The following is a 14,076-nucleotide window of genomic DNA, read 5'->3' as shown; positions in this document are numbered from 1 at the left end:
CAAAATATATTAGCATAGTCACAACCAATGACATGAAAATATGACAACTAGATTTTCTGTTATCTTCACCTAGAAAACGATTCAGTGAACATCATTACTGGTTGCGTTTTTTAGTATTGTAAAAACACAACTTGAAATCAGCACATTTTGTCTTCTTTGAGTTGACCCCTCATTAAAAAAAATGAAAAACAATGGAAAAACAACTGGAAAACACTCAAGAAAATTATACGATTTCAGTTGCTTTCTACTTTTTCACCACAAAAGATAAAAGGAAAGGCACTTTTTGGAGAAAAATAGAAGAAATGGCAAATAGAAACAAACTTTTTTTGTAACAGAGATTTGCTGTAGCCTAACAGAACTTGTTCGTTATCTTTCAGTAAATTCAGTAAGATAATGACATCTTCCATTGAAATATAACACACAAAACCTGTGAGAACAGAGATCTCAGTATGTACAAAACAATTAGCCCAAGAGAGCTACTAGACCCTGCAGCATCACGTACAGCATCACCAGGTGATCCTGAATCCTGGGATATATATTTCAGTGATCTGTGTGCCGATCTTATCAATCATAACCTGAGCCCTACGTTTATCACAGAAACATGAGAAACAGCAACTCAGTTTCAAGTTTAGATTGCAATCATTTTTTATTGCCTTCATCTGTCCATTTTGCATTATTGGTACAACAGTTGCTATGCAACAGATTATACCACTGTCTGTTGCTGTTAACCTTAATCTGTCAAACAGAAACATCACAGATGTGACAGAAAGGGTTAATTGAAACAAAAATGTGAAACCAATTTCCAACTTGGGCATCAAGGAAAAAACATGGCTGACTTCTCACACATGGTTTAAACATTTAGAAACATACATGATCAGAATGAGTATTTCAAGAAATTATCAACCTCTGAAGCAAACAATTCATTAACATGTCTGAAAAAAGAAAATGATCAATATATTTGAAAAGGACATAGCACCTTCTTTCATGGGTGAATGGCATGTGATTGGCATGGTAGGGATTAGGTACGAATGCTTGATAAAGGTGGAAGCATCTGTTCCTAAACCTCACTGTAAACAAAGAAGTTGTCATCTTGCAAATTGCTTGCGAGTTACGAAACAGGGTTGTGAAACAATCTAAGGTTAATAAACATGAAATAAATGGTGAGTTTGGATTATGAAACAAAACTGGGGAGAGTTTTTGGATTAACTCCCTTCAAACATATAGGTTAGTTTGACCCAACACCATAAGCATAATATACATACCACATTTTCCAAAATATTTGACACGGATTTCTTTCATGGATGTGCATGCTGCTCTCTCCAGCTCACACATGTTTTTGTAGTCGACTCCATTGTTCCCGCAAACTGGCGTACTTCCGACGTTGTCTCCGTACGAGTCACAGCGGTTTTGACACGTGCATCTGTGTGAGGTGCCATCCAGGGATGGGACACATATCGCACCAAAGTTACATGGGTGATCTTGACATGGATTCTTCTTCCCTGGAGGAAATTTATAACATGCCATTACAGGGTCAGTGAATAAAAACATGACTATCACAACCTGCACCGCCAATTGCCCCAGCATCATCAAAGAGGGTTTGGAATGGATACCCGAGAATTCCGCTTTCTGAAAATGAGTTTTCCACGATTTTAAAGTCCCTGTTCTCATGGAGAGAGAGGATTTGTTTCTTGGACAAGGTTGGGATACACCTTCAGCTTTCTGAAAAAAATAGACCTTCCTTGATCTTTCTTTGACGGTATGAACTCCCTCTGGCATACCACTAGGCGATGAAGCACTTGTGTGTTGTGGAACGTGGGCTATTCCAACAGGCATGATGGTATATGCTATGTGTCACTGATGCTGGAAAATGCTTGCTTGATGCAGAATTACTGCATAAATAGAAAACTCGGGTGTTTGGTCACACGTGAACACATAAAATTGAATCACGGTAACACGGCATCAAGTCATGCAAGGAACTGTAGGTAACGGCATCCTTGCAGGAAATCAATAACGGCATCGCACATTCATTCCTCCGTCCGCGGTAAAGCTTCACACGCAGACGACATTGTCACGATCGCGGATTTAGTTTCAGCCGAGAATGCTGGGATATAATCACCACCCGTTGTCACTGCAGCCTAGTTGTTGACAGAGGCCAGTCAGATAATACAAAGTAATTCCAAGGCTGATTCCAATACATGTACTCGAGCCCCAATACACCATGCTCCAGCTAACGAGACCTGTAGCTTCAACGTAGCTACACTGCTGCCTTCCAGCTTCACATTCTGCAACAATGCCGCCAAATTCTAGCAAAATCCAATAATGGCACTGAAACACTTTTCCTTTGTCTTCACCAAGCTTTTCTCCATTGGTATTATTGAAAATCAAATCATTATGTCAACCGACCATGGGAGAGATGTCTAGCACAAATTTTGCTCGTTTACTGGTGCTCCTCTCTCCCTCCCATAACACTCTGCCAATAATTCTGAAATATTTATGAATCATTCACTTGGGAATCTGCTTTTCCACTCGAAACTGCGCTTCAGTGAAAGAGGCCTAGCATCTCTGACAATATGAGCTGTATGCCTGAACTGGTGCAAACACCCTCCTCTTTATAAAACATTTAATTCCACGTAGCTCCGCCATATGTCAGATAAATCCCGAATTCCGTATCCCCAGCCTTCTGCTGAGATGGCCATGTCGTATAACTTGACATCGGTAATAGTTCGCCATGGCAATGTAAGGATATCATACAAACGTTTCAGTAATCTCACACTGAAGGCCTCTTGCAAATGTAATACTCTAACAACAGGGTATGTTATTCTAGGATGAGAATTGTGCATGGCTTCAAAAATCAATTCTCGAGCCTCTCAATAACATAATGAAACATGCGAAATTACATTTGTTATGTCAGATAAAATTACCCTAAAAAATGAAATTCTGGAGTTGTTTTCCCTCTTGATCTCTGCTCATATTGATTGTTTCTGTCTTGCTTGGCCCAACAAACATAAATATTCACCAACATTGTCGAGAAATGGCTTTTTTTGCTTAAGTGATGATGAATGCACAGCATGGGGTAGCATACTGCCCAGGGAGCTGGGAATAAAATTCAAGCTGACACATATGTATTGTCCCGATCATAACATCCAGTATGGCCAAGGGCTGTATAAATGTACCGTAATTACCATATTTAGCAATTGATTTTTATCTTTATAAAGATCTTTAATCTTTACATATGTGCCCTTGTATAAGCTGAAAAGTTACATATTTTAACATATATTCCATATTCTCTAGCATATATTACACATTTGTAGGGGTATAATTGCCTGGTAACTATGATCAAAAGGGTTTTAGTTTACTTGACTTTTGTACTAAGTTTGGTCACTATATTGCTCGATCTCTGACAACAAATTTAAGATGCTGTGTAGGGTTCTAAAAAGCATCCATTGTCATTTTTTACGTTCACAAAGTGCTTTTTATTGCAATTGCAGTATTATATATCATTACATAGCCTTTCCACACATATTAACTAAGCTGACCACACAAAAAAAGGAAAATTAATCATCATATTAAGAATTAATAATATTACTCATCAATTTCATCCGGATACCACTCTGACATGAACGGATTAAATCTGAATTTGAATTCAATATTGAACTGAAAGGCTACAATTTCATGTTGGCACATTCACCCATTGCAGGGCTGCCTTGCCTGACGTGCAGGATGACTGTGTGACAGGCAGTGGTTCAACACCCATCACCAGTTTGATGGCCTATTTCAAGTTTTTCCATGAACCAATTTCTACACTTTACAATTCTACTCCTTCATTGTAATCTGAGAATTGATGAAGTTGAGGATTTCAAAATGAGAGACTCTTATGCCCTAGTCAGGAATATACTGTTGAACCCCGAACAATTATACCTACTTTGAATAAGCATCTGATTGAATAAGGTCTTGTTTAACTAAATACTTTGAAATATCGTGAAGAGACAATGACACAAATTAAAAAGAATTGATGGAAAAATCTCTCTAAAAATAAAATGCGCACACACACACACATGCACATTCACACTCACACACACACGCACTCACACATATACACACACACTCACACACGCACGCACGCACGCAAGCACGCACGCACACACACAGACACACAATGTAATAATAATGTAGTAATCATGTTAACATATCAAAAATAAATAACTGAATCATTTGCCAACATGTTTTCAACAAAAATAACCATGACTTAAATATGTCATGGTTTACAAACACATTATTTTCATTCATCCAGCATATTTTTTTAAATTTTAAGTGCACCCCCTACTCCTGTTTAAAAAAGCTGTGCTCACCCTCTTTAAAACAAAAATATCCATGCTTGTAAGGGTTCCTGTGTCAGTAATTAAACCCGGGGGCTATTCGAGGATGTACAGCTCCAGGATCATAATCAGACCAAGTCTGGAATTTAAACCCATGATCACCGGATCATCACCAGGCAAAGGGATACAACTCTGTACAGTGAAATGTGAGACTTTGGGCAAATTTACAGAGGAATATATCAGGAAGCATTTGTATGACTTCCTGACACCCCCTAAAGAGGCTGATGGCAGGTCTACGTCCATGTTGAAAACACAGCTGTCATTTCCTTTTATCACTGAACAAGAATTTTCTGGGCTGAAGAGACTGTCTTATTCAAGCATGGGTATGTCTAAGAACTGACAACAATTGCTATTTCAGCTTAGTTTATAATGACTTTATGTTTGTTGCAGCTCAAGGTCACTGTAAAGGAGTGAGTGAGTGAGTTTGGTTTAACGCCGCTTTTAACAGTATTCCAGTTATATCGCGGCGTGACAGCTTTATGTGGGAGGAAAGCCCGAAGTGATGCAGGTCACAGACGTTTACCACTTGGGTGAAACCCACAGGCACGGGTATGGTGCTGACAAACCTAGAAACATAATTGGGCCGAACCGGGTTTCGAACCCACAATCATAGGTTTCTGGCGTGCCCAAGGGACGCAACTCTGCACAGCGAATTGCGGCGCCTTAGACGACTGGGCCACCCCTGCCCCCGACATAATAAAGACTGAACCTACAACCCACATGTCTTGCCACATGAAACTGGTTGTTGTATATATTGAATTGATAGTTGTGTTGTTGTGTATTGCACTTAACCTTGTATTGTTGTATATTGCATTTATAGTTGTGTTATATATTGAATTATGGTTGCATTGCTGTATATTGTATTTATAGTTATGTTGTATGTTGTATAAAGAATATGTTGTTGTATATTGTATCTATAGTCGAGATGTTGCATATTGTATTTATAGTTGTATTGTTGTATATTGTACTTATAGTTGTATTCTTGTGTATTGTATTTATAGTTGTGTTGTATGTTGTATTTAGAATTGTGTTGTTATATATTGTATTTATAGTTGAAATGTTGTTTATTGTATTTAGAGTTGCATTGTTATATATTGTATTCATAGTTGTGTTGTATGTTGTATTTATAGTTGTGTGGTTGTATGTTGTATTTATAGTTGTTGTATATTGTATTTAGAATTGTGTTGTTATATATTGTATTTATAGTTGAAATGTTGTTTATGGTATTTATAGTTGTGTTGTATGTTGTATTTATAGTTGTGTGGTTGTTTATTGTATTTATAGCTGTGTTGTTGGGAATGGTATTTATAGTTGTGTTGTTGTATGTTGTATTCATAGTTGTTGTATATTGTATTTAGAGTTGCGTTGTTATATATTGTACATATTGCACAAATAGTTGGGTTACAGTTACACTGTATCAAGGTTACTCACTCTGCCAGCCCATTCCTAGCAACCATTGTGATCATCTGATCCCCATTTTAGCCCAACAGTAAAAAAAAATTATGCCAGGAACCTGTCAAGCTCTGGGATCCACACACCTACATCTGCACCTGTCAACTCCTGACAGTCCAAAGACATAACGAGGGAGCAGCCTCGTGTCAAGTTGACAGATGATATGACAACTGTCGACCGTGACCTTCACATCAATACCCTTACCCCTTCTCTCTATTAGTACTTCATCAATAGCAGTGATCAATACTCTCATCATATGATGCCAAATCACTCCCCACCATTGGGACTATTCAGCCAATAGTAATCGCCGGCATGCATTTTATTTGGGCTGTGATCTTTCCATCGGCTAATGAATGTGCATTACTCCAGCTACAGTAGGCTTGGCCTTATAATTATAGGACACACTTAATTCTGGGCTCACGATGTGAAACATTCACAGTGCAATAATTAGGTTTCTTTAGTTAGACTCATTCGCATGAGAAGTTCATGGTATGTATACATTCAGATGAATCATTCGCTTATGGACTAATAGAATCAGGGGTTTCATGCAGGGATGGAAGTTATCTAAAAACACATACAAACCCACAAGGCCAGTGGGATTCATTTTCTAATAGTGCTGCAAGAGGTTGCTAGTCCTCATAAAATGAGAAGACTTTCAAATTTCTATCTTTAATGCATTATAAACACATTCAAATATTAAGACTCATGTCTGGCACAGCGATTTTGGAGGAAGTGAGAGGACAATAGATATTGACAGCAAGTGTGAAAAAGCGTACAGGCCCAACAGGCTAGTAGAATTATAATATTATTATAATGATGATTTTGTTTGTCATTACCATACCCATGCTCGTGGTAAATGTCTTAGATTTGTATCACTTCAGGCATTAAAAAACCCTCCCATGTATAACCTGACATGCCGTGACACAACAAAAACAACTGTTCAAAGCGCCATTAAAGCTTACTCACTTACTCACACACTCACTCACTCACTCATGAAGTGTGGCCATGCCCCATCCTCCTTCACAAAGGCTCCGTCTACAATGGTATTGTGTATGGTAACCTGACAAGACTGTCTATAACAGTTCAAGTACCGGTAGGTTCTTGCCAAGCAGCCATACTGGGCGCCAACTTACTGCCCAAGAAGTCCTTAATGTCAGGGTTTGGATGGAAATATTTTGCATGATGGACTATTATGATAATAATGATATGTTGCACCATCAAGTAACTAAGAGGGTTCATTTTCAGGGTCACAATTTCAATATTCGCTTGGCTTGGCACGATCGGCAAGGACAATTCCGTCATTGAATTTTCCACATTAAGTAAGCAAGTCCTCAGTGTCCAGCTTGTGCATGTTTATTTCCATAATTCCCTATTTGGTAAAGGAAATAGCTGTATTTGACCATGATTAATCCTGCACTTGTGTAAATATTTGATCTTGATAATATTTGGCAACCACAACATGTCTGTATTTTTAAACATAAGCCATATAGACAATCTGTCTGGGAGATGTCACTAAACAGTATGCTTCTTGCAAAGTTACCTCCCTTGATTGAGGGCAATAACTTGCAGTTCCCTTTCCATCAATTTCACTTACATTTATCAGACATGGTTTGTCTGGAACATCTCTAGGGACTTATCAAAGCAATGAAAGCACTGGTAGAGCTAATGTTTTTCAATTTTCGAATAACATCAATATGGACACTGTCAGATATGCTGATTTGGCTCTGTGATACACTTCATTCAAAACTTCCACTGGAGTGGAACTAAATCTGTAGAAAACAAGGATTTGTCATCAAAAACTGGCATCCATAGAGAATGCTACACTCATTCTCGTTGGATACCATATAGAAAGTTCACATTTCATAAAAATGGTATCTAACGAGAACGAGTGTGGTATAATATTTATTACCCATGTTAAAAGTGTATGAAATGCAAATATATAACAACTTTCTTTTGTCAACAGACTTAACTGAAACTGGTTGCAAATCTGGTAGCGCATGAATATTGATATATGCCCAAATATGGGCATTGTTGACATTTCTATGCATATGCATTAACAACATGTTCCTGCTGTTGTGTGTGCAAACATGACAACATCAATGCTCAACATCTTTTTTTAAGAATGTCTTCAACTTATGGTAATTCAAACGCATTGCTGTTAGTACGCAGGACATCTGAAAGAAAACTTATAGAGTCAACACAGCGCTTTGATTCTCAGACCAACACTGATGGCACAACCGGAGCATGCAACGTAAGTCTAGATATCTGTCCAGCTAGTTTAAACTGATCTCATTTCACCACGCTTAACCTTTCACGTCAAATCAAATTGAAATTTGCGAAAGTGGTCGGGTGCGTCACACTCATAGGTACCCTCGATAAAAGATCTATCAGTAGTCTTACATTGCATATGGACAGAGCTTGATTCTATAATGTCTGTAGTAGCTCTATAGTCCAAGAGAAAGCATGGAATTTATTTACCTAAGAGGTCCAAAAGGTTTGAAATGTGGATCATGAAGAAAATTGAGTATATTTTCAAAAAATCAATTTCTTACAAATTGTATCTTGACCATTTCCTCACAGTATGCCATTAAAGGCATGACTCTGCAATTGTTTTTAGCGCACATGTGATTAAGGAAAATGCGATAAGTTTAATAAAAATTGAGAATGACTAAAGTTATTTGGGTATTGAAGTGAAGGTATGAGCATATACTTTATAAAAGAACACAATATTGCACCCACTATATCAAAATGTCTTATCTGTGATAGGAAATATAATATTTATGATTTTGTTTGCAAAGTACCATTTTTTGTTTCTTCTTACTCCTGTAATATGAGGTCTTAATTTTCTCAGTAATTTTGCTTTACAAGCCCAACATTATTGAAACAATTTTATTCATTTTCTATACTTTCAAATGATTATTCATAAAGATTCAGAGTTTTATTCAAAGGAGTCAGAATGATTTATATTTGGTAAAGGGAGATAACCCCATCCTTAAATCATAAACTGTGACATTTCAGACAGTTCAAGTACAATTAATGTAATAAAAAGGACCAGATTTGAATAGAGTTAATCAATTAATCTTTCTAATGAATAGTTTTTAGTATATAATTTCAATCAAGTGCAATGACTGGTCCCTGATGCCAAGATGGCCACAATGCTGGAAGCATGTAGACAGCAGGATGGAAAGGTTGAGTTGTTGTAAATACCCTTATCAGTAACTTTTACACTGTTTGTCATAAGTTGTGTAATGATCCACAGAAAATATCATCACCAGTTCAACAGTATGAAGTCTTGTGATCAGTTATAAAGCTCCTGCAAAAAGTTAAGGTTATCAAGGGAGACTACTCTTAATTACAAGTATTTCCAGTGAGCAGTTGTTGTATTAGTTTGGGGCTATTAAAGTTTGATTAATCATTTATAAAGCAATTTGTTTGTTTTTTAGATGCTGTGTAGTAGCAACACCATTCATTGACTGCAGAGGCACTTAAATATTAAGAATGGGTGATCAAAATCTCAAATGTATTCTGCATCTGGGTCAACATTCAAAAGAACCAGTCAAAAGGTTTGACAGTGAGTCGTGGCAAAAAATACAAAATGCTGCCAAACTTCGTCTGAACAAGTATTCTTCATCAAAATACCATAAAGCATGAGAACTCTAGATGCCATTGAACTGTCCTATGGATATCATATCATCTGCTACAAAAGTTTCACAGCTATTCCAAAAGAGATAACTGAGCCCGAAAGAAATGCATCTGTTTTACTACGTTCAAAATTGCCTGGTATTGCTTGTACTTCCTCTGGGGTATTTGAAAATGTGTGCATTTTCTGCAAAGCTGTTTCAAAGTGTGTTGGGAATGAAGATGCGAGAGTTTTGATGCTGAAGAAAAAAAAAAATCTGCTGCTAAAACCCTGTGTGACCAAGCGCTACTAGCTCAGATTTGTGACGTAGATTTCATATCGAAGGAAGTAAAATATCACCATTCTTGTCGTAGGCTTTACCTCAAAAGAACAGAAAATATATCCATCAATCAGGGAGCATCTATGGAGCATTCTGACCAACAATGCACATGAGACGGCCTTCAGGACATTGTCACTCTATATTGAACAAGAAATTATTGTTAAAAATGGTGCTGAATACCTCACATCTCTGCATAAACAATATGTGACATTGCTTGGGAGTGAATCTAAATACAGTGCACAGAAGGTGGAAGCTAAATTACTGAACAAGTACAAGAATGAAATAAAGAGTACCAAATCCTCCAACAGAAAAGGAAAAGTAATTTTTTCTTGAAGTCTATCAAATGAGGATGCGGTCTTGTACACTGAGGCACAAGCAAAGTCAAATTCTGCACGTGTAGTGGATGTAGCTTTTATTCTGAGGCAGGAAATAATCAGGATGTGAGATGAGTCAAAGGATCTATCATTGCCCTTGTCAGCACAAGTTATAGGAAAGGGTAATGGTCAACCCTCCTGTGATTTAATGCGATTCTTTAGAACATTGTATACAGGCTCTCCAAGGCCCAAAGATCACCTGGTGTCAAGGCTGAGAGATGCATCAGGTCATCAGCAGATGACGTTCTATACAATACTTCAAACGGAACTATCAAACCAGGTAAACATCTAAATCTTGCACTTGGGCTAAAAGTATCACTAGCAGCAGGAAAGTAATTGAGATTTTGAATCATTTTGGACACTGTGTAGGGTATCACATGGCTGAAAACAGAGATGGCAACATCTGTATCACAAACTGAATCACCACTTCCAGATGGTCTCCTTCACTCACCTGGACTTCACACTAGCACGGCATGGGACAATTATTATGCAGAACTAATATAATGCAACGTGAATTTGTTGCCTGTGACCATCTTGTTTGGTTTAATAAGGAGTGTGCAAATGTCACTCGCTTCCATGAGATACCTTCAGTTCTGCCTTGTAGTTGTAAAAGTGAACAATGTCGCTTGATTTTTTTATGAATGAAAAAAGTAGTTACAATGTGACAGAGGTCACGGTTATCCAATCAAAACGAATAAAACAAGGTCAACCTTGTACAACACACATGTGACGAACAGATTTAGTATCTTACAACCTATATCTTCACCATGTGTTTAATAAATAGGAGATATCACTTGGGTGAGATCAAGCAATATCTTGAAGGAGATATTTCAATGATGAAACTGCATCACAATGCATTGCAGACCATTGTAACATCATGGGTTACCATGACATCACAATCATATGACATCACTAATCGCTCTGCCACTGAAGCTGGTAGCTGTACTTTTTCCACTCAAGACACTGCTTGTTCGTGTTTACAAGCTGAAAAGCTTGTAAGAATGGTTTTGGATGATGAATAGAATCTCACCTTTGTGCCTTTTGATACCAAATATCTCAACACTCAATAAATGTTTAAATCTCAGCAAGCCTTTGAGTGTTAACATTTGTTGGACTTCAGTTGACATATTTGATATCAAAAGACACTCGGGTGACATTCTCTATAATCGTGAGTGGGCTAAACCTGTAAAACAGCAAGGATAAAGATCGCCTATCATTAAGGGCAACAGTTTTATTTTCATCAGCTTATGATTTCAATAGTAACTGCTAAACAGACCACGGCAATCTGAGATTCAAACACAGGATCAGCCTCAAGGATCAGCCTAAAGGATCAGCCTAAAGGATCAGTCTAAAGTATCAGCCTAAAGGATCAGTCTAAAGAATCAAAGAGCACAGCTGACTGTTGCGCCTAACATGACTTGTGAGTGAGTGAGGGAGGGAGTATGGTTTTATGCAACTTTTAGCAATATTCCAGCAATATGACTGCAGGGCACACCAGAAATGGGCTTCAAATGTTGTACCCTTGTTGGAAATCAAACCCGGGTCTTCTGCATGACGAGCAAAGGCTTTAACAACGAATTGCCTTTCTGCCCCGGCCCTCTGCGGATACAGTAGGAGCAACTAATGATTAAAAAACAAGCTCTTTTATTTTATTTTTTTGTACGTTAATCTTCCTTATTCCTCTCTGTTTAGTTTCATGGTAAAAAATTAAATGAGAACTTACTTTTTTTTCTTAAATTCTTTTGCACTTTTTCCTTCTCTGTTTTTTCTCAGAGAAACCAAAGCAAAACTTCCCCCCATATTGTACAACAATCTGACACAAACATCAACCATCCAAGACCGGCATCAGAAAACGAAGACATTAACAGGTGAAGAGAAATCTCTGCAGAAGGATAAATAACAGCAAAAGACAACTCCCTGTCCACCCATCAACCAACTAAATGTACATTTCATGTTATGGCTTCTATGTGGCTTCTTCCCTTCGTGGATTTGGGTTTACGATCGGTTAACATGTACAGTAAAACTACACTTCGTAGTGTATCTTGATATGGGGGCTGTCGGCGATGATGTATTGCCATGAGGTGATACTGCTGCTTCAGTTAACTTGATGGATCTTTGTACTTCCTTATTTGGACTGAAATTATTTATTTTTCGGTTTTCTGGAAATTAGACGTATCAATTTGTCTACTCTGTGATGAATTCTTCAATTTAGTTTTCCATGCGGTATATTGGCTTTCTGTTTCACAACACTTCTTCCTTACACTAATTCCTGATTATGTTTCTAGCTTTTTATCACAGAGAATATTGGTGATTTACAACTGTGTACAAAACATGTTTCCTTTGTAAAGGTGGCTGGTTAATTGGAGTGTCTTGTAGTTTCTTTTGATGTCGATGTCATGACCAATCAGTCTCCCGTTACAACTCTGCAACAAACACGCAAGTGTCCTTCTCCTGCATCACTGTTACTTTTGGGTAACGTATAGAGATAACAAAACAAAATTTCTTTGCAAGTAAATGTTTTTGGAGCAGTAAATGATATGTTGCTTAGGTAAGGTGAGGTGAAATGGGGTTTAACTCAAGGTTATTGCACTTATATAACAACGTGTATGTATTTGTGTGGGGCTGCTTGTTCTAGTCCAGTTTTAGCCATAACCCTGTCAGACACTGTGAGTATACTGATTCCAATCCAAACATTTTCTGCATGAGTATTAAAAAACTCTCAAATTTAACCAATTCAGGTGTGGGAACAAGCATGTGAAGTTTATGCTTCATCAGTCAAGTGGATCATGAGGAGAAGTTGTTTTCCATAGGTTACGCATGATATTTTGTATTCTCCAGTATGGCCACTGGCAGCTATCCTTGGTACTACCAGAGGTGACCATCTCACCCACCATGTTTCAGGCCCCTGTTTCAGGCCTCTGTTTCAGGCCCCTGTTTCTGGCCTCTGTTTCAGGCCTCTGTTTCAGGCCTCTGTTTCTGGCCTCTGTTTCAGGCCTCTGTTTCAGGCCCCTGTTTCAGGCCTCTGTTTCAGGCTTCTGTTTCAGGCCCCTGTTTCAGGCCCCTGTTTCAGGCCCCTGTTTCTGGCCTCTGTTTCAGGCCTCTGTTTCAGGCCTCTGTTTCAGGCCCCTGTTTCAGGAGTATCTTGATACTTTGTTCCAGTGATATAATGTGTATATCATTGAATTTCGATACTTAGTTCCAGTGATATAATGTGTATATCATTGAAACTCGACACTTTGTTCCAGTGATATAATGTGTATATCATTGAATTTCGATACTTAGTTCCAGTGATATAATGTGTATATCATTGAAACTCGACACTTTGTTCCAGTGATATAATGTGTATATCATTGAATTTCGATACTTAGTTCCAGTGATATAATGTGTATATCATTGAATTTCGATACTTAGTTCCAGTGATATAATGTGTATATCATTGAAACTCGACACTTTGTTCCAGTGATATAATGTGTATATCATTGAATTTCGATACTTAGTTCCAGTGATATAATGTGTATATCATTGAATTTCGATACTTAGTTCCAGTGATATAATGTGTATATCATTGAAACTCGACACTTTGTTCCAGTGATATAATGTGTATATCATTGAATTTCGATACTTAGTTCCAGTGATATAATGTGTATATCATTGAATTTCGATACTTAGTTCCAGTGATATAATGTGTATATCATTGAATTTCGATACTTAGTTCCAGTGATATAATGTGTATATCATTGAATCTTGATACGTTGTTCCAGTGATGTAATATGTATATCATTTCTTCTTTGAGAGGCATTTGAAGTTGGAGTACTAAGTAAGGATAAGATATATGGATGAGCTTGATTACAATGTTAGAACCTACACCGAAACATCGCTCCTAATTGTAACAAAGAAGTTGTTCATCCATATATC

At 37.6% G+C, this 14,076-nt stretch overlaps 1 protein-coding gene across 8 annotated transcripts in view; it reads right to left on the bottom strand.

The window, feature by feature from the left end:
* LOC124149287 (agrin-like) overlaps positions 1-14,076 on the bottom strand; it is a 472,283-nt gene that overhangs the window by 163,732 nt on the left and 294,475 nt on the right. For 6 of the 8 annotated variants that reach the window (XM_048394137.1, XM_048394138.1, XM_046520773.2 and 3 more), the window contains exon 4: positions 1,263-1,499. The exons of 1 other annotated variant lie outside the window; for it this stretch is intronic. In XM_048394137.1, coding sequence (XP_048250094.1) covers positions 1,263-1,499 — 237 coding nt within the window. Of the gene's footprint in view, positions 1-1,262; positions 2,779-14,076 lie in introns of those variants that run through there. One more of the 8 variants, XM_046520772.2, reaches the window with a different exon arrangement.

The sequence above is a fragment of the Haliotis rufescens genome, unplaced genomic scaffold (assembly GCF_023055435.1).
Source record: "Haliotis rufescens isolate VD_foot unplaced genomic scaffold, xgHalRufe1.0.p SCAF_13, whole genome shotgun sequence".
In the NCBI taxonomy this organism is placed as follows: domain Eukaryota; kingdom Metazoa; phylum Mollusca; class Gastropoda; order Lepetellida; family Haliotidae; genus Haliotis; species Haliotis rufescens.
Note: the sequence above shows the minus strand (reverse complement) of the source record. Positions and strands in the feature narration are given on the sequence as shown.